Below are 22,977 nucleotides of genomic sequence, written 5' to 3' on the forward strand. Positions count from 1 at the left end.
TATCATTATACAAGATGTTTGATCAAAGCTTGATCATATATACAGATACAATAATGTTGACAAGCCAAGCCAATCAGAAGCAAGATTATGTCATTAATGTGTGGATTTCACTCATAATTGTACAAAACCAAGATCTAATGATATAAGTCTATTTACCATATTTGATCATAATCCTATGAAAATGAAGTCTCACAGTGGTAAAAGCAACACAGCCAAACAAATGCAAGACTCCCCCACCCCATAAATATGCAGAAGTCTTGCTCATAATAAAACTCACTTAAAATATTTAGTGTCACCTAATTAATATATGCACAGATTTGATTTCATATTCTAAATCTTGAGAAATCTTGATGTTATATACATGTATTCCAAGTTATATCAAAATCAGAACAAACACATAACCTCCAGGGTTGACTGGCTAATGGTGAATAATTGAAGTAGAGTCGTACCATGAGCTCTTTTGGTCTCTTGTCCAGTCAAGCTAAAAACTCAGTTCTTAAAGACTCGCCAAATACTTGTGCATGTATCATGATATATACCTATCCTTCTTGGATTTGTGACATACAGGCAACTCTGAATGTAGTGATGGATAAGCACATCAACAGGTTGATAGACATATCACTGATGCCATATAACCCTCTCCATATACATGGTGGGCAATATGATTTCTTTTTTTGCAGAATGAAATCTGCATATTAATGGAGTAATCTTGTGTCAGACTGGCAAAGCTTGCTACAACTCTAAAGATCAAATTTCATTCAGAAATTTGCTAATGATTTGATTGATCTCATCATTATATACTTTAGGAACATAATACATGAGATCAAAATATATACAAGAGGCCCAAGATGGGTTGATACAACTCACCCAGCATACATAACTTAATATTTGACCATTCAACTAAGCAGGCATATTTACTGCTGTAAGATCACGATCTGTATAACACATATCCCAGACTTAATATCATGTCAATTTTACCTATTTTTACTATGATCTGATAAATTATTTCTATAAATTGTTCTACTGGAATTCTCACCTTGTATCCTAAAATGTATCTGTTACAGCTGATTTTAATTTCTGCAAGGGGAAGAACTCTGTAACCTTAAACTTGTGGTTTTCATTGTCAATACCATGGGCTACTTCCCAAGCTTTAATTTTGTTAGAGGACTGGTATTTCAAAAACAATAAACTGATTACATTACATACAAATTGAGAACTATTAAATCTGCACCAAACTGCATTAATATACACAGCTTTTGCTGAGAAAAAGTTATTGGACATCTTGATGATGAGAGTTCATTTACCATGTTTAATCAAAATTGGTTATAAAATGATTGCTAGAGTGATCAAGTTCAGCTTAACATATGCAAAATCACCTCATTAGTATAATTAGCTCTTGATTAATATCAAATTCATGCAAGATCTTTATTATCTGTGCCTATAATCCAAGTTTAATCAAAATCTGATGTGGCCTCCTAGATAGTAACAAGCTCAGCCCATCTGATGAAAGATCACGTCAGTAATATCTATCTATCTCATGATATAAGCCTATAGACCAATTCGGAACAAAATCAGATCAGGATTGGTGGCACTCTACAGTTTTGTATTTTCCATAGGGTTAGGCTTTTCAAGAAAAAGAATTTTCCAGCTTTCCTCACTGGTTATACTGGCTATTGAAAAAAGACCTTGTATATCTTAGGTATAATTAAAAGAACCTTTAATTTCCTTTATTTTGTTGTATGATTGACGGGTGTACTATGGGTTATAGAGTATACAGCTTGGCCTTACTTCAAATGTGCACCTTTCAAAAAAGTGCTAGCTCTACTTGGTCATTTTCACTTCCTGAACTTAAGCGGTAAATTGTATAAAAAAAGAGCCAATAACTTTTTTTACATTTTATATATTTGGTAATTCATTCATTGCACTTTCAGAAGCTGGTATTGTCTAGTCTGGCAAAATTCATTTTCCCTATTTTAATAGCTGCTATGTATAGTGTACTTTAGACTAATTCAGGCTGATTTTTTAACACAAGGGAGCAGTCATTTTAGTTAGCAGTGTGCTTAAATCATGTAAAATTTCCAAAAGTATAATATCCAAAGAAATATCATCCACGTTACATTACTGTAGCACATAGGTATGCCAATATTCTCTGCATTGTGCATATTTTAAATGCGAACTACTTCACCTTACATATGTCACTCTCTCTAAAGTACATATTAATTGGTGAGCGCCCCCATTATGGTTTCCAGAATGGTAACAAGTTCATCCAATCAGACACATGAAAACCTTCTTAATACATTTGTGGTTCGTATTAAACTCATCTGAGATCTTGATGACATAAGCAAACATTCCAAGACTGAAATATTGCCTCCAGCATGGAAGCAAGGTCAGCGAATCAGATATAAGCTCACCTAATTAATATGTCTACATCTCACTCATTATCAAACTCCTCTAGGATATTGAAGATATAAGCAAATATTTCAAGTTTAATCAGCCCTATCAGAAATATTGCATCTAGAGTGGTAACATAAATAACCAATCATATCAGATCACTCCATCAATATGCATACATCCCACTCATAATCAAACTCAACACAGACCTTGAGGAATTAACCAATATTACAAGTTTTATCAAATTAAGACAGTACATGGCCTCCAGAGTGATATCAAGCAAGTGTTGATGTATGGATGATGTATGAAGGGCCATACCATAAGTTCACTGGCTTTAAAGTCTGGTGAACTAAAAATTCTACCTGTACTTATAATTTTAAAAATAATGTAATCCACAGGTTTATTAAATACCCAATGAAATTATTATTTAAACAAGAAATACTCTTTCTGTTGAACCAGCCCATAATTTAACTATGTAAAAAAACTTTAACACTGAAGTTAATCTTCTGTGTGAATAATGAACATGCTCTTGGATGCCAAAGTTATCACTATGTTGAATTTCCACCAAGATGGGCTTGACAATAAATAAAAGTTGGATGAATAGAAATGACTTACTCTGTGGAGGAACCCAGGTAGCATAGTCAGGGTCAGTGCTGTCATAATTACCCTGTGTACCCTTCTCTTGTTTCTTTGATTTTTTTTCCACCTCCTGTACAGTAAATCATAAATATAAAAAGGATACACAGAACTTGATTCAAGCCTACAGTAAAATAATAAATACAGCATAAACATATCAATCTGTTGATGGTCCACATCTATAAAAATAAGTTCAATGTATGCTGGTCTACTTTTAAATGATGTATGGTGATTAATATTATTGTTGTTGTTGTTGTTCTAGGTTTTAACACCATTTTTCAGCACAAGATGGGCTATACATGGTGGCCAGTATAACTGATGGAGGAAGAACTCTGGAAAACCCAGGGAAGAAACTAAAAGTATCATTGTCCTTTGTATATATAAATAAGGACGAACAAGGAACTCAAAGGTGGTTTTATTTTTAAACAATATCTGGGTTTAAATATTTTCATGTTAAATTTGTGTCGCATTAACTATGATTCTGAATATGTTTTTTTGACAAAGCCAAATATAAATGGAAGGAAACTTACCTCGAAGACAAAACAAAAGCCGATTAAAAACATTATAGATTTTCATTACTTGCTGATTTATGAATATTAAAGTGAGATATAGGAAAAAAACATGTGTAATCAGAAAAGTTGTGCAAGAAATATTTACCAAATGTATTTTTTGGGGCAAGATTATATACAATATGCACATGAAAAATATTAGTAATTTTTTTTACTAGTGATATTGCTTTGACATGGTCGAATCTGAGGGTCCAGAGAGTAAAATGAAGATTCTGAATTTATTCAAAAACATTTTAGAAACCAAAGACACCAACAAGTTTGAACAGACTCAATGATTTAGACCAAAAAGTATGTCTCTGTGTGTATGATTTGGATTTTTAACATAGCTTTAACCATTTTTCAGGCATACTGCTACAAGGTCTGTAGTGTTGCTGTTTATAGTGATGTCTAGCACTGAGGCATCATGCCTCTAACATGGAGCATCATGTCCCACCCAGTCACATTATCCCGACACCAGGCCGACAAGTCCTAACATTAACCTCTTATTGCTGAGCATATAGTGAGGAAGCTGTTAGTACCATTTTTATAAGTCTTTGGTATGACTCAGCCAGGGTTTAAACCTGCGACCTCCCACATCCAAGGTGGATGCTCAAACCACCAATAGGCCACCAGAGCGGTCCAGACCAAAAAGTATTTAGTATCATATGAGATTTGTGGAACCTCCAAACTATCAGAAACTGGCATGTATCTAGCATGTACAGTCTCAATCACGATGACAGAAATGTTTGGCTCACAACAAGTAAAGGAATAACAAGAATGCCAGAGCCAGAACCTTGAGTTCATATTGACATTAAAGTTTAACCAAAAAACTGTAACAAATGTGTGTTGATAATGCTACCACTATTTATATTTCTCCATTGTACACTAGATGTAACATTACAAAAAGAATACTAACAAAAATAACTGGTAGCATTTGCACAGAAAGGAGCCAAAATTTTCTCCCATTAATTAGCATAAAAACCTACCTTGAAATCAGTTGGTTGACATCTTTTCCTACTTTCTTTCTTCTGGATATTTTCCTCCTCAATAACCTCTTCTGAATCACCCCCCGCCTCTTCCTGCAGCTTCTGCAACACAGCTGCCAGAGGTAATGTGGGGCCTCTGATTGATCTTTTTGAGGATGCTGTTAATGTATCTACAGTTTTACCGATTGTTCCACTTGCATGCTGTGAAGATTTCGAATCTACCTCATTTTTCACAATGGAATCTGGTAGATGTATTTTGTCCATAAATATGCTGGCAGTATTACATGTTACATTAGTCAAATCATTATTTTTAGGTGTCAAAGAGGATTTTGTTGGCGAAGTCTTTTCAACATGTTTGTTTTCAGAGGTAATATTTTCTGGTTTCCTATTAGCTGCTTCATCTTCATTTTCCTCTTCCTCCTCTTCTTCCACAAAATCTTCATTCTTTATTATTGTACTGGTAGTGTCTGTAGGAAGCTGCAGGTAAAAAGAAAACAATGGTTTATCAATTTTTCTCATCCATCTTCATATTGCTGGACATCAATTAATGCAATCTATAATTCAGATATATCCACAAGATGAATTATTTTGGAAAAGAGGATATCTTTAAACTAGAAAATAACTGCATCATTTTGCACAAGCTGTATTGCTTTTGTTGTTCTATGGTTTAACGCCATTTTTTCAAATAGGCTATACAAGGCAGCCAGTATAACTGGTGGAGGAAGAACCCTGGAAAACCCAGGGAAGAACCACCGACCCACAAGAAGCTACTGGCAGACTTTCCCACATACCCATGCTAGCCAGGCCTTGGACTTGAACCCACGCAGACAGAGGTGAGATGGCAGTGATCCGTAACGGTGAGCGTTTTAGACCAATCAGCCACTCGTGGCCCAAAGCTGTATTGCCATCACTTAAATACAATAAAACCTGGTTGTATATATTGATATCAACATTTCTACTGAAACCACTGTACTTAAAGTGAATGGTATAGGCATGGAGTATCTGTTGAAAGAATTGCTAAAACTTTCAAAAAATGATTGGTAAAAAATCACATCAGTCGATATTAAAGTACAAATGTGATAGAGACTTCTTTTCAGTGTGAAGATCTGAACTCCATACAGAAGTCCAAGTATACGTCATACAGGTCATGTAGACATTTGGAACTTTTACAGCTGTTGGTGTAATTTTGGAGGATCTACACACACCTTTATATGTTGCTTGCTCACTTTATATGCCGCTTACTCACTTTATATGCTGCTTTCTCACTTTATATGCTGCATACTCACTTTATTTTGCTCCTCATCAATCAATATTCTTTGGAAAATCATCACTATATAAGCACAATGACATATACATATTAATATCTGCCTTTCTTGGCCCAATTTAGTGCCAGACTGCTAACTTAAAGTTTATGGCAAATAAATATTTTCACATGCAAGTTTTATTATGACAACTAATGCACTGATTACTCATCAGGAATGAACTTTGGTAAAACTACTTTAAAATTAACCTTGTAGAACAATAATTAATACAGTAATTAAGATCCATAATGGCTGTTTCTTTTAAACATACATGGTATGCCATGATAATCAAATTACTCACTGCATTCATATGAAAATGATAAAAGTTTAAATTGCACCTACTGAAGACTTACTCCCACTGAAGTGAAGTGCCTTGGTCCCAAGCAAGTTCCATTGGAAGAGTCCTAAAGGTGCCTGCATGACTATGTCAACATATACTGTATACCTATGCATGCATAATATACGAGCCCATATTAAAATACCAATAATGATAAAGAAGAAAATTTTGGGTAAAAATTAATACGCCTCCCTGAGCACTGAAAGAACATGATGGATAATCATGTTATTGTGAATTCACTCTTTTCCATGGGTTACAAATTTTGGTGGTTATATTAGCTGCTACCAGCATGTATGTTTTCTCAGGGTAGGGGTGGTAAAGTAATTTTAATTATGTCATACTTACCCAATCCACAGACATTCCATCTTCTAATTAGGAATTAGTAATTGGATGTCTAGAATAAGAAAACATGATCCCATTCTGATACCTTAGTCAACTGTAGACAATTAGAAGAAAAAAATTCTGACTTGAAGGAAGACGACAAACTCAACTGATAAGAACCAGGTGTGATGGGTTCATCTGGGAACTTGTCTGCATCGATAAAATTTGACAGTTTATCATCCTGTCTTCAGTCTTGGGGTAAGACAGGACTAGTACATTCCATTGCAATCCTGAGAAAAGGAGACTTCCTGTTTGAGTTTCTCATCCCATCTCTGCTCCAGGGATAAGAAAGAACTAGCTCACTGATCTTCTCTCCCTGGGAAAGGGGTAAGCACTGGAAGCAGAGTGCGGTGTTCTCCCTCCCCTCAATTACAAGGATGGAGTTGGTAGGGAAGATCTTGGGTATGTCTGGTCTGCCTGTCTATATCCCATTGGAAGTGAAATGAAGCAAAAAAAAATTATTTTCAAACCAACCCCATTCTCTATACCGGTAGTTAAAATTATGTTTATGCTTATAAGGGTGATGGCTGATTCCCTGTATGCATTGATCAGTGCTCAGCAGTCCATGTTTAGTAGCTAGCTCTCAGTGATTGGTTATACCAGAAACTAAAAATTGAAGATCAGCACATGCACTATTCCATGTGTTTGGTGCCCAATACCTAGTGGTCACTGTCTGGTGCCCAGTGACAGAAAATGTCACTTGGGACATCATATGGTGACTGGTGTCTGGTGTCCAAAATCTGATGCCTGGTAACCAGTGATTGGTGCCCGGTGAGATACCTTCTGTAACAGTCACTAATCACATATCCTCATGTCTGGCACCCTGTGAAAAGTGACAGATCATTGCTGTCATCTGATACACTACCCAGTGACTGGTTACTGAGCAATGACTAGTACAATGATGTAAACCTTGTTGGAAAACACATGTTGGATGACTGAGAATTCAGTGTCTTCTAACCCATGATAAATACTACCTTGTGTCAGAAGGTGGGGATGACCGATTTGGACTGGAGACTTCCCTACAAGGCAAAATCCCAAAAACTCCACCCTCAGTGATCTCCTCTAACTGTAAGCCGGTGACTTCCTAACTTCTGACACCTTTCTCACTGAAACCAGTGGCTTATATGTACACCATGAAGTATCAACATCATTAAATAGGTTGACTTCTGTGCAGCTGTAGCCACATGCAACTTCTGTACAGCAAAATATAACCTAGTCACTGCTCTCAATGAATCAGGTAATTTTCATATAACTGAAAGTACTCTCACTGAAGCAAGCAAACTCAATACGCTAGGATGTGCCATAGCCACATGTGATTTCCATACACTGGGAAGTGACATAGCCCCTCCTGAAAACAGTGGGATCCTACTGTGAAGAGGAAGGAAGAGACATGACCCTTCTCCCTAGCCCTATAAGCCCAATGACTTTCAGTCAAGTCCCAAACCTTCTCAGGCCACAAGCAACAAATATGGCAACTGTCTGTGCATACACATTCTGTGCATGCAAGCTAGGTGGTGTGAGGGTCCCATGCTGCCTGATGCGGCACATTTGCCAATACCATGAGGTTTTACTAAATGCTGAAATAAATAAATAAATAACAACAATAAAATACAGAAAAACAAGTGTATGTAATCTTTACCCTTGTACTGGTTACCTTTATATGGATGAAACACAAACCAAACTGATTTACATGCAATGAACTCAAATCCATCATAAGCAATGAAAATGGCAAAAACGCCAAATGTTGCCTATATTTATGTAATGCAAAAGACTCAAGAGACACATGTCTAAATGAAAAACAGTCCAATTCACCGACTGAAAACTGGGATCATGTTGTTTTTTATTCTAGACCTCACAAATGAAGGAACTGGATAATGTTCTTGGACTAGTACCAGGAAAAGAAGTAGCAATGCAATAACAGCAGGTAATGTATTACTGCTATTAGACACTAATTTAAAGATCCAGCAACAACTGATTCTTTTGTGGAAAAGGTAAGAGCCCGAGCCCTTTCCCATTCCACAAATGAAGTACCATTCAAAAGTAAAATTGATACTCCTGAGAAAAAAAAATGAATTCACAGTACCACTTTAAGAAGACAAAAAAAATTTAAAACAAATTCTATACACTGTGTAATAGTATTACAGTTCTTGAATGGAAAGGCATTTAGGAGTGAAGAAAGTAACAAAAATTAACTAAAACATGTATAGGATGTATTGTCTGAAAAATCCTCTCCAATATGAAAATTATGCAAGTCTTGAACATTTTACCCAATTACAATGGGAAAATATTTTTAAGAATTCAAATATTTACTGTAATGACATATGGTTCACCAATACTTTGAATAATGAGTTACTACATTATAAATGCAACTTCATACAATGAATGCTGAGCCATTTAACAAAGCACCCAATAAGAATTTTAAGCAATGAAACAGGTACCTGTGATGGTTTTCTGGCTTTTTTGGAATGATCGAACCCTTTCATTTTCCCCACTGAAGGTACTGCTCTTGTTAGCAAAGCCTTGGAAGAGAGATTACTCTGGATAGCACTGAAGAGACAAGTCAAATAATAAATCTACATTACTGCTACATTCAAGGGTCATTTCCCAAAAATAGCTAAAGTCATCAATCCAGCAAGTCATCCATTCCAATGTTTATTTATTATTGTTAAGACACTATTGGTAAAAAAATTAACCAATCATGAAAGTCACTAGACAACAACTTTTTTATACTAATATTTAATTTAGAAGAACAGGAGTTTAATCAAGTTTCTTATTACACCGCTCCCTCGATAACTCGCGCCCGGACAACTCGCAATCCCGCTTATAACGCGGTGTCCGTCTTGGCTCCCGATTTTTTCCAGAGAAAATGTATTTAAAATATCTTTAAAATATGCTGAACATGAAAAAATTACAACAAGAATTGATAAATTAAACCTTAATACATTGCTCATTTTATCATCGAAAATGGAGATTAATGCCCGTAAAAATATAATCCATATTTTGAAATTTGCAAGTTCTAAAGAAGAATTAATTTCAGAGATCTCGAAAACGCTTAAGTACGCGTATTTGGATGCCAATTTTTGATCTGGGACGCAGAAAATCACTGAGGCGCGAGTCCTCCATACGCATGTAATAGGTGCGCGGGAAAATTCAAAGATTTGCCGGTCCTGTTTCAGCCACCTGCTTTGTGGGAAAATGTGTTGATCAGTTAACTGTGCTGATATTTACAATGACAGAATTCAGTGACTGAAAGACTCTTTGATGTACTGTTGCCATTTTATAAGAGTCCATAAAAAAACCCAAAAAAACATGATGCAACAGCTGGGCGGCTATTCCAAAGGCTTTGACTGGCGGCTGAGTGAGAAAATGTAGTGATATTTAGTGATTGAATTCAGAGGCAGAAAGACCCAGTTTTAAAATCCTAGCAAGACCTCTGTTTAAAGATATCATATATTATATAAATTTTTATGATAAATAGTTGTCAGTATACTGTAAATAAACAGTCTGGTGAAATAGCGATCAATGAAAACTTCTGGCAAATGCTAACAGGTGGCAACAGAGAATGAAAAAAACACCAATTAAATGTATTCCTGTGTTAAAGTCATGTTCTAATCCTTTAATTCCGTTTCAGTGTAAACATTATAATCACAACATATTCTGTTCATTGAAAACATGAAAAGAGTCAATCGACCATCACATCGAAACCCATGAGTACTTCTGTGAGAATCTAATTACATGTACATGCCGGCTTTGTTTTGATCAACAACTTGGGGAAGTGTTTGTTGCATTAAAAAAAAAAATCAATTACAAGAGACCTGGGATGCTGGATTAAGGATCTTGAAGCTGCCTTTGACGTAAAGCAAAACAGTAACAGAGACAACGACGATGATAGTGACTTCGAATGTTTCAGTGAAACTGATGTCATTAATGCCGAGGCTGTTTGGGAGAAATTCGTACAGACTCATGGTCCTGAGATGGGCATTTCTCTTGATGATATGGAGGAATGGATTTGTGCTGACAATGATTGCCCCACAGCCGAATCCATGTCAGATGAAACTATAATTAATTCTATAACAAACAAATTTGCAGCGGAAGACGATTCTAACTGGAGCAACACAAGTGTTGAAAGTGATGCAGACGCATATGTTGCACCCCCCCACTCCTCTGCACAGGAAGCAATCAAATATTTTGATATTGCCATAAGGTGGCTGGAGACCCAAAATGTTGACTACGTAAAGCTCATGAAGTTAAGAAATCTGAGGGATTTTGCTCGGCGGCAGAGAAACCAAGGAGTAACACACACAAAAAAAATTAACTGATTTTTTCAAAAAGTGAATTGATATTTGTCAAGCGTGGCACAAACGGCAAGTATTAACTTGTTCTAATTTGCATTGTTTTAAATTTGTAGACCAATTAAATATGTTAGTACTGATTAACCCTTGTTTTTTTGTTTTCCATTTTACTTCTATCGCATTCAAATCTATCGTTTGATCGACACAGTTTCTCGAAAAGAGTCGATCTTTTGTCTATAAAAAACGTCTAATTTGGATCAAACAATAAAACTAAAATGTATCCAATTCAACATAAAAATTAGTGACGTAGTACACAATGTGTGAAGTGGTACACATGTTAAGCGAACGGAAACCACGTGGAATGTTTTCGATGATTGCCTCAATATACTGTAATTTATCCTGAAATTAATGTTGTCCTATGAGGAAATAATAAAGTACACCGTTATGAAGAGATATTTATTCACAGTTAATCTCAGAACGATTATAAAGTGAGTCTTCAACAGTATAATCTGCCTACCCCCACCCTTATTTTTCCGTTATGTCGTCAATCACTTTATTGGTTTTGGACTTATTTTATAGGTCCCTCGATAACTCGCGCCTCACTTATAGTGTGGTCAATGTTTCTGGAAAAAATCTGACAAATAGAAAGGAAGTTTTTGACCATTAAACAGAAAAAGGCAATTCCAAATTTACTTCAAGATAAATTTAGCAGTGACAAGATTTACAAATTACTGGAAATTAATCAGTGAACAATTTATAAGCTTCTGAAGTAGTATCATTCCTGAGAAAGTCTAGAAAAGTGACTGATAAGTGGATGCAAGAGTGGTCTTTTTTCTTCCACATCAGAAAAGATACACATATAGAGCTGACTAATTGGTAACCAGTCAACCTGACCAATTTGATTGTCTGCACACTATGACTGACTATGCAACCAATCTACCTGACCATTTCGATTGTCTGCGCACTATGACTGACTATACAAATATATAAAACTAAATGAAGATTTCTGCTACTTAATAATAATAATAATAATAATAATGAGGACTTTGTATAGCACCTAATCTTTAGAAGCTCCAAGCGCTTTACAACATTAGATAACACCTATAACATACCAAAAAAACATAATGATATGATTACAAAAAACAAACACCATGAAATTAGAAAACATACAAAACATGCTGACAATATTTAAGGTAGGAAACATTATTAGGTCTTTAAGTTTGTTCTTGCAGTAGAAATAAGAGAATTTGCGAAGTTTCACTTCCGAAAATTCTGGCTAAGAACTCGATAAATTTAACTCATGATCAGTTCAGTTATATCTCATTTAAATATTTCTGTCATCAAGTGGCAGCTGAATATTCCTGGTTCTTGCCCTGACTTTCATCAGTATTTGAGTGTTTAAAAAATGTAAGGGCTTTTCCCAGTTTTAAAAAAACATATTCTTTTTCCTGTTTTTACACAATTTCCTGGTTGTATGGCTTATTTATCTTAAATTTTTGCATTCTTCTTCCATCCTTCATCTTATCTTCCCTCCTCCCTCTTTCATCTGTTTATTTCCTTCTCCCTTTGTTCCTTCTTTCATTCATTCAATAATTCCCCTCTGCTCAGCTTCTAGTTCTTTATTTGTTCTTTCATTCTGACATTTCTTTCCTCCTTCATTCCTACTTTTGTAGGTCACTGCATTATATCGCATTTCATATCACCACACTGTTTTACCATAAGAAAAGAGAATAAATGAAATGCAAACAAAAACCATTTCCACCAACACTTGTAAATCTCTAATGTGCCTTTAGATGACACTCAGTAACACAGACAGCCTCTCAGGACTCATTATGATACTCCAAAGAATTCAGACAAATCACACAAATCTTTTAATTGTTTTAATTAAATTAACAAACCAGATCTCACTGTCTGGAGGCCTTGGTGCAAGTCTGAACAATCTGCATTTGAATCGTATTTTGTGTTTGGCTACATAAACACTGAATCTGATACAATAAATACTGGCCAGATCTAAATCCCATGGGATATTTCAAAAGTTATCTTCCAGTGCATGTGGTCAGATAAGCCCATCCTTAGTAAAGCAGCACTGACCTTGTTTTCAAGTTGATATTCCTTTTGATTGAGCCACGAATTTGATACTTGTTCAGTGCCAAAGAGTCCTACAACTCTGTGTGCATTTGACATTATTTCTTTATCACCCTCATTATTTTCCTACATGACAACCCTTTTGTTGAGTTGTGAATTTGATATGTGTTTAGTGCCATGTAACAGAGGGTGGTTATCTGAATTCCCTATAATGCTGTCACACAACTGGCACTTGTTCAGCTGTATCCTTTAATAGATTTTACAGACTGTATGATCAGAGTATCGCTTAGAGCCCAAGCTCAGTCTTAACATAAGCACTCAAAAATGACAGTAAAGACGAGGGATCATAGTTGGACAATATTTACAATCACCAGATGACAATGGAGGACTTTAGCACTATATTTGGTCATTCCATCTAACTTACAAACTACACCCCAATTTAAAAGAGAGTTAAAGAGAAATTAGCTTTTTGCAGCCCAGAAAAAAAAGACAAGGGGTATATACAGTACAGAATTTAATTACAAAGACGCTGGACATGGCCTGCATGTGTTCACTATATGACGGTGGTTGCTATAACAGGTTTGACTGCACATATATATCAATATGTCTTATCATTTTGAATTTTACAATTATATTCCAACATGGTTCCCACACTTTTCTAGATATAAATTTCCAGGTCTTTTCCAGGTTTTTTCCAGGAATAAATTAATTTTTTCAAGGTTAACCTATGACCATTAATGAATGGAATTAAAGAATATTTTGGATTATAAAACATGCATTTTCCAAATCTGAAGATGTTTCTCTTTCAAGACTCTCTAAAACATATATGTCAGAAGAGATGATCATGACAAAACCACAAAATGAGTCACAAGAAACAAATTTGACTATATTCCCATAAATTGGCATTTAAAGCCATTTCAATGTACAGAATACAAATTCTAACTTTACTTTGCTGACCTGTATTATGTTGTTACATGGAAGCAACATAATGAGCATAAATTATTTTGTTTCCTTTCAAACCTTTAATTCCAAAGAATTCTAGAGCAATATGTGTGCACAAAAGTAAACATTTCCTATCACAGTATGAAAAAAAACCCAATAAATGCAAAGTTTTAGAATCTTATCTTGTTGCGAGAAAAGTTTAACCCTAAAATTATGTGTGCCAATAAAATCTCAAGATTTTTCAACCAACCTAAACTCCTTAAGACGATTTGGTTAAAAATTCCATCATTTAAAGACATTTACAAAAGGGTCGATTTAAATTTTGACAAAAGACCTTTGAAATTGTATACTGTTGTATAAACAAGGACTGAATTTTCTGTAAAATCAACTTGTCTTCTTGTAGTTCAATAAACCAGTCCCCAAACCTGTATTGATACATGGACTCTTATCGTTTCTTAATATATAATAAAAAGGGATGACAATTTCCCATTTCTCCTGCATTCCATTTTTAGATCTGAATCCAATGCTTCAAGCTTCATGTACCTGTGTAATAGTTTCGCACCAAAGTTCAGCTCAAATATTCCAAAAGCCATTTTTCACATTTGGACATTTTGGACTGAGTGTGGGTTCACAGCAATTACATTAAAAATTTGAAATCTGCTGCCACCATAAGATAGCTTACCAGCAGGCCAAGCAAATTTAAACTAGTTTATATCGACTTATACCTGCATGAAATAGATATGAAAATTATTTATTTTCTCAAAAATAGCAAGTATTATAATCGTTATGTCTTTAATACGCTGACAGACTAAACGAAACTCAGCATAGATGAAACCTGACCTGGTACTCGCCATTTGTGTTAATAGTTACATTACTACCCAAATCTCAAACAACAACATCGGAAATCCAATAGTCATGTGATATCAACAACAAACTCCTTTTTATTGCTGTTGTACAAAATTTCAATTATATTAAATGAAAGTCTGATACCTTTCGTAAAAACCAGAAAGAATATAAAATTCTCAACATATTTATTTCGAGAACAACTACAAGAAACTTGGCCAGTCTGATTCATCAAGCAGAGTAGTCTGGTTCCCCACATGTCAACGTGGTAGTCATGTGATATAACAAAACTCTGAAGCTGGTCTCAGAATAAATAAAGAGAATTTTGTGCTCTTTAGTTTTTGTATTTTTATTACAACCAGGATATGACTTTCATTTAATATATTTTTCTACAATATTTCAAAATGACGGCTGCGAGATAATTTCTGAGAAAATAAATAATTTTCATATCGATCTGATGCAGGTATAACTCGATTTAACAATGTTTAAGTTTGCTAGCCCATCCGCTAAGCGGCTATGCTTTAACACCACCATGCTGGCCTCTTGTGATGCTAGACTGGTTTTCTTAACTTAAAAAATATGGATATCGAGCTGTCTGTGAAACAAAAAGTCTACTAGATGAATCTGATCCACTGAGCATTTGGATTGTCTCAGCAAATAAATTTACGGCAAGCACCCAAATGATCCATATTGCAACCTCCTAATATTCTGGTCAGAACTCGATAAATTTAACTCACGATCAGTTCAATTACAGCTCTATTATGTAATTGTTTTCAGGCATCACATTAGGGAGGAACATTCCCGAGGTTTTCCTGACTTTCGTCAATATTTGAAAAATTCAAGAACTTTTCACAGTCTGGAAAATATTTTCATTTCTCCTGACTTTTTCCCTGATTTCCCAGTAGCATGGGAACCCTGTTCCAAACAAGTGGTATCTTCTTATTGAAAACATTTAGTAGGTAAATTCTGACACTTATCCAGAAAATCAGAAAATGTTTGTGTTTATAAATCCCACTGTGCAATACCTTGTGATTCCAGGCATAGACACAGGCTTGGCAATTTTAACCAATTTACTCAGCTTCATTTCCTCTTGTTTGAGTTCCATCAGTTGTCTCTTTTGTTTCATCTTTGTTTTGGTGTCCATCACTCCCCCCTTGATAGCTGACATGTATGCATCAAGTGCATCCACTTCCTCACCCTCATAAGCAGCTGCATCTGTGAATGAAATGCTTAAGTGCATTATAAATTGATAAGAACAATATTTTATGAAAAAGCAACTCAATATAAATGTATGCAGGATATTCCAATATATCATGAAGGCAAGGTAGCAATATATTTCACATTTACATTTCTGCATTGTGACCAATGTCATACAATATGTAATGAAACATCCTGATCAAATAGTCTGAATGGCATTAACAATAATGACATATTAAACATATTATCAAATATGGCATACTTCTAAACAGAGTTAATTTTGTAAAATCAGTAGGATAACAGTAGTCTTCTTATTTTTGGTTAAATACCATTTTTCAGCACAAAATATGCTATACATCGCAGCCAGTAACCAGTGGAGGAAGAAGAGGGGAAAACCTTGGTAAGAACTACCAACAAATGGGAAGCTACTGACAGCTTTCTCACATACCCACATTAGCTGAACTGGAGACTTGAACCCATGTGAACAGAGGTGAGATGGCAGTGATCAGTAAAGACAAGTGTTATAGGCTACTCACCGCCCCCACCCCCGGGCCCCCCTTGTAGGGTAACAGGCTAAGCCAAAAAGAAAAATATGGTGAGTTCTGAGGTAAAAGAACTAAAGTACCAAACTGATAATTTATTCTTTTTTTAAAACTTACATGTACCTTTAAAAAGAATGTCTGCAATTTTGTTGCTCAATTTTCAAACTGCAGCAGATAAAATTCAGTCATATCACTTTGGTTACACACTTAATAGAGCCTATTAAGTTTCTTTGTATTAATCTAGTAGGTTTCTGTTATTAATTTAATTTATATAATAGTTTTCTTCTGAATATCTGTTTAGGAAAAATACATGTAAGAAAGTGGTGAGTGACTTCAAGGAAAGTAATTATGAAAGCTTGTGACATCATTCTGAAACTCTGCCATAAGCTGTACAGTAGTGTATGGCTAACTTACCTGCTTTGGCTTTGTCAAGTTTGGTCTGTATAGCTTCTATCTCCTGTACAACAGCTGTATGTTTCTCTACCTAGAAAACAAATCCAATCAATCATGCTATAGATCTTTAAGATCACATTAGGATTGTCAGGCATCATTCTTTAGGAAGTGAATATGTTTGATAAAAGGACTTTTGCAGATGAAAGCTATGAAATTACTTGTCTGGGCTTACTTGAATAAACAATCAGGCCTATTATACATTGAACATCTACTGCAGAATGTCCAGAATTTTACCACCACTGAGCAACAAGATATGACAGTGTTTGGGACCCCGTGGAAATGATCAGGTTAGAAATTATAAATTGATGAATGAAATTGCTAAGCTTTCTGCATTTTTTTTACATAATTGATGCTTTTCATGTTTTTAAATCAGTAGGGGTACAAATAAACTGGAGGGTGTGTGAATACTAATGACTTTAAAAAGTAATGTGAAAAACTAAACAAACCTTGGAATGTTGTCCTGAAATTAGCACATATGTCATAACAATAAATGATGTATACAGTAATATTAATGAAGGCCTGATTAAAAAGGAATTTAATTTTGTATCTAGATTATCGCTTGAAATAAGAAGATTATCAACTGTATAACTCTTTAAGTCATTAAATTACATTACAGTTGTCCTTCTTGAACGGTCCTCCTGGCCAGTGCCCACCCACTTTATATGACCAGAATCCCTTGGTACCTATGTGTTTGTTTTCAAAAATACCCCTGTTGGACAATCACAACTCTAGTGCAGCAAGCATATTAGTGCAAAAGTATGTCAAACTTACCCCTCACAAATGGACATAATTGGGTCTTACAGATGAAAATTTCATCAATATTTGTTAAAAATTCAAAATAATTACATTTATTCCAGCACATTCAAACAGCACAGAACTTCAATCCAAACAAAGAGGTAAGTAATCAAATTCTTCTTAATGCTGCGTGTGTGTGCGATTTGGATTTTTAATGTAGCTTTAACAATTTTTCAGTCATATCGCTACGATGTCTGCAGTGTGGCAATTTATAGTGACGTCTAGCACTGGGGCATCATGCCGCAGGCATGAAGCATGATGTCCCACCCAGTCACATTATCCTGACACCAGGCTGACCAGTCTTAACACTAACCTCTTAATGCTGAGCGCCAAGCGAGGCAGCTGTTAGTACCATTTTTCTAGTCTTTGGTATGACTCAGCCGACGATCGAACCCCACGACCTCCTGCATCCAAGGCGGACGCTTTAACCACTAGGCCAGTGGAGCAGTCTTAAAATGATCTGTGTTCCTTAAATGTTAGATTTTGTCACCTCCATAATTACCCGATATTGTTACAACCAATAATTATCAAAATGACAGAGACAAACAGCTGAAAAAACAGCTCACTTCCTCTGTAAACACAGAGCACTTTTGCAAGTAACAGGTACACCTTTGTTTGACAGTAATACAGATTTCAAAGTACAAACAATTTGTTGCAGCAAGTACAAAATATCATCAGAAATTCTCAGGTTAGAAGTAAAACTGAAAGCAGTTTGACTAAATAAAATAAATGAAAGTCCCCTGATCATTGTTGAAAATGTCGGAAAGATTCAAATAAACATCAATTCATGGGAAAATGGAACAGATGGAGAATTATAGTTAAAGACATATTTGTACAATGATTTTATTGACAAGGATTTTGAATGATTTAATATTGCAACCAATGATAATTTATAATTTTTTGAAGTTGTATTAATCATTATTACACTGATTCTGTAAAATGCAATTTTTAAATTAAAATATGAAATATTTCAAATTTAGTCATGCTGTTCTAACTTTATATGTAATGATTACACATACATCTGTAAGATCCCCCTCTATAAAGGTCACATATGGTGCAGAAGTGTTGGCCTTATAAGAAAGGGACCACTGTATTTCCATTTATGTTTGGAACATATACATCAATAGAGTTATTCTAAAAAGACCTTAATCACAGGATAGCTGGTGTTCTACAAGGGCAATATTGTGTTATTCTAAACAGACCTTAATTGTAGAATTGATGGTGTCCTGTTAAGGGCAACAGATTTTATCAGAAACCTAGTATTATTAACATGCTGAACAACAAAAACTGATAGGCTATCATATAAAAATATCCAACAGCTGCTTTCTATGAATTCCCACCCTTGAATGTAAATGGAAACCTATCAAAAAAAAACTCATTCACTCCTTTGCAGCTCTGAAAACAGATAATTAAAAAGCTGTGGAACAAATTTGCCAAGGTCTGCGAACACTATTTCTCATATTTCACAAGAGGAAAATATCTCATATATCTATTAAGGTATGCTGGACTATATACAACGTTAATTTTCTTTGTGTTGTTTTTTTATTTTCTTATAACCAGAGTGAAGCACAAAGCTTCCAACTCACTAAAGAATCATAGGTCTCCAAAGCTATTTCATCTTTCCCTGACTGCTTCATTCTCATCTGTCGTTTCTTTTCTATTGTACCCGTCCTGTCAAGATATGTGTCCTCATCACTATCATAAAAGTCATCATCCTCCCAGTTACGTTTCTTTTTCTTCCTGCTCTCTGTAACAAAAATAACATTTCTCCAAGATAGTCAAAAAATACAAACAAATTCATATGGGGATAGGAGATACTCAAAGGCCTCTAAGACATGTCTAAGATACACTTTCAAGAACAAAGTATGTTCAATTTTTGGAACCTCCAACGTACCCTTTTAAAAACCTTTGCCTTCCTTTTCAAACTCATTTGCAAAATAAATATTGGCCCCAAAAAGAAAAAAAAGGTAGTTTTTAATAAGTGGTTCCAGTAAAAATGCTTGAAAAGGAAGCAGAGTACACAGCAGAACATTTTTATTGCATATGTAAAGAAATAAATGAAGTTGGGTATCATTATAAAGGTGTGACACCTGGGCTAATGCTCTTCAAACAAAAAATTCAGACTGATAAATCATGAACAAAATATCATAGATCATGACTTATTTCATGTGTGTTCGTGATCTGTCCAATCTTATTAATATACATCTGTCATGATGCAGTAAAGAAAGGTTTAACTGCACATCAGACTGTATGCTGTATAGCCTGGAGTATGACATATGACTTAGTTAAATACTTTTTGTTGTGACCCTCAGCAAGACAATACGAAATGGTCTAGTCACGTTCACCAGTAAATGGGTATGTGAGACCACTAAAGAGCTAACCTGTGCCAGCAGTCTGGTGCCCCATCCAAGAAGAGTTGTGTCCACTTGGCCACTTCAAGCCATCAATACTGGAGAAGGCACTGTTCTTACCAGACTCAATTCAATTTTTTACCTTATGATAAATAACTGTATGAAATTTATTTTTTATTTCCTTATTTATAAATTTTGACATTGTTTGATTGGGCAGGTGGTCTAGGCAATATATACCATTGTCTTCATTGGGCAGGTGATTCAGTCAATATATACCATCTTCCTAGCACATTGTAAAAACACATTCAACAGGAGGCTACTGTGTACTTAATGTGAATTATGCTGACGCTTATGCTACAATTAACAACAACAGCTGTAGTTTATGATCATTGTATTTATAACAGCAACTATATCATCAGAGACATAAATCTGACATATCTTAACACACAGACAGAGGTGAAATGGCAGTGATCGGTATAAAGACAAGCACTTAAGACCACTAAGCCACCCAGGGCTTCCTTGTAAGATGTACGAACACAGGGCTTAATCTGATCTAAATTAAGGTGTTCTCTGTATTATTTTTCTTTAAAGACTTATCCTGGTTATGCCAAACTTTTAATTCTCCCACAAATTTTCACTTCTTTCTAATTTTTAATTCAAAATGGAGAATGAGAATTTCCAAAGGAGACAGAACCTTTTTGTACATTATGTTCGTGAAAAACTTGTGCTTCTTATAGTAAAGTTTATGATGATACCAAAACAGTAAAGATGACAAATAAACCTTACTGTCATCAAAAGTCATGGAAAAGCCCTAAACCCTTTGCTTCACATATAACCCTCTTACATGTGCCTCCCATATGACATTCACAACATTATACTCTTGCTCCCCATTAAAAAACCACTTAAACCATAAAGCAGCGTCATCTTCAAAAAATTATATTCTTGGATTGCTGGAATAGCCTCCATATAATCTAATCATTTCCACTGCAAGTCAGCATTTGTTATTAATGCAGGATTACTGTTAAGTTATTATTTCTCATCATTTCATGATAAAAACAACTACCTATGCACAAGATCCTTTGTTTTAATCACTGCAACTTGTGCTTCAAAATATTATTTTTGAAAATATTTAACTAAAACTTTTCACTGACGTGTTTGCATTATTTTCTTTGTAATATCAGTTATAAGTCACAAGTGAACCTGACAAGAGGCAGAATGTAATAATGGCGGACATCACAGTATCTAGGCAGTACCTGTTCATTAGACAGGCCATAATTGTAATTCATTTGTCATATACATTAAGGAATATATAAAATTCATAAGAAACATCATATAAACATTCTGTGATTAAATATTTAGCTATTTAAAAGAATAATAGTCCAAAATATATTACACATCATGATGCTGGATAAATCAATGTGGTATAAAAGGTCAAGGTTGTTTTCTTATATCACTCATTTTGTAATGATAATAACATAGTCAAGAAAATCATATCTAACAAATAGAAAATAATATTACAAGTACATACTAATTATTACAACCTATAATTAAGAATATTTTTTGAACATAATTAAAATGTGAGTGGTCATATTAAGAAAATCCCTGTTTCTAAAACTAGATGCACCCATATGGCATGCGTAATGCCATTTTACTCTTGGCTATAGTGTGATTCAGTAAGATATAGGACTATATTTCATGCAGGGATGGACTTTAATTACTCAATGAAAAGTTCAGGTACTGTTTTGTCGGCAACAATGAAATTAAACATCAAGTTTTGATGTTATTATATCTTTGGAGCTTGAAATTATTCGTACTGTACGTGTGACTAATATTCTAGATTTTTCAAGCGCAATTCAATGGCCTTCACAGAAACATATTTTATAAAGTTATTAATTCACTTGGCCTGCTTTCCATACATGGGCTTATTAAAGGTTATTAAAAATATTTCATACTGAGTACGTGTTGTGACGTGGTTCTTACCTAATGATGTTTCATTTCATTAAAGAGCTGATCTCAAATATAAATAAGAACTATTTAGCAAATCACTTATTCTCAGACTTTCATGTTGATGAACAAAACAAACAAACATGAAAATAAAAAAAAACTATCGACAATTGTATTGGAGCACATCACAGCTACTCCTCTACCACGAACATGCTTTGATGAAACAGGCTGTGACATTCTATGCAGCATAGATGGACACTGCAAATGACACAGTCAAATTTGGTTTCTTTCTCCATGCTTGGTACAGTATTTGCAGTCTGCAGTATGTGTGCCTCAATACTGTCCAGTGTCACTGGAGCTACAGACTTTTGATGCATGGCAACCTTCCTGCACTTGAAACTTCCTATGAGCTGCTTTGCCAAATTAATTCGAAAATCTAACTATCTGAATTGTTTTCTTCTTTCCTGACTCTCAGGATGACTCTCCACCATTGTTATAAAACCACTGATTATGCAGACATTTATAATGAAAAGAAACACATATCACCACCACATATTCTTTGATGATTGTCCAACTGGATATTTGGCCCTGAGTTGGTCACATATGTCAACCCCTCAGTAGTACTATTGGTTATTTGTGAGGGCCTTTGGACAGTTAACCTGTCCCATCTTTCTGTTTCCAGTTAGCAATATCAATGATGGTTGGATCTGCTGCTGTGGATAGGAATGTCACTGGTTTCTTCTCCTTCCACAGTTTGGTTGTCAGATTTCCATCCTGTCATATTAAATGGTCTCCTTGCTCCATATATGGTGGATATTTAAATTCCTCGGGGGAGCCTTTACAGTTTTTCCTCATGGTGCCACAGGCATATATACCATGTCTCAACAAACTTCGTACCAGTCAATGGACGTAAAAAAGTTATCAAAATATAAATGATAAAAAAATTCCTCTCA

The 22,977-nt window shown here is 34.9% G+C and overlaps 1 protein-coding gene across 1 annotated transcript in view; it reads right to left on the reverse strand.

Moving 5' to 3' along the window:
- LOC149805438 (kanadaptin-like) overlaps positions 1-22,977 on the reverse strand; it is a 43,837-nt gene that overhangs the window by 7,637 nt on the left and 13,223 nt on the right. Inside the window, exons 6-11 of the mRNA XM_089950021.1 lie at positions 19,316-19,476; positions 16,896-16,965; positions 15,768-15,957; positions 9,019-9,127; positions 4,562-5,038; positions 3,007-3,100 (exon numbers count right to left, since the gene is read on the reverse strand). Coding sequence (XP_089806147.1) covers positions 3,007-3,100; positions 4,562-5,038; positions 9,019-9,127; positions 15,768-15,957; positions 16,896-16,965; positions 19,316-19,476 — 1,101 coding nt within the window. The remainder of the gene's footprint in view (positions 1-3,006; positions 3,101-4,561; positions 5,039-9,018; positions 9,128-15,767; positions 15,958-16,895; positions 16,966-19,315; positions 19,477-22,977) is intronic.

Source organism: Sinohyriopsis cumingii, chromosome 2 (genome assembly GCF_028554795.1).
Source record: "Sinohyriopsis cumingii isolate HCF-2022 chromosome 2, ASM2855479v2, whole genome shotgun sequence".
Lineage (NCBI taxonomy): Eukaryota > Metazoa > Mollusca > Bivalvia > Unionida > Unionidae > Sinohyriopsis > Sinohyriopsis cumingii.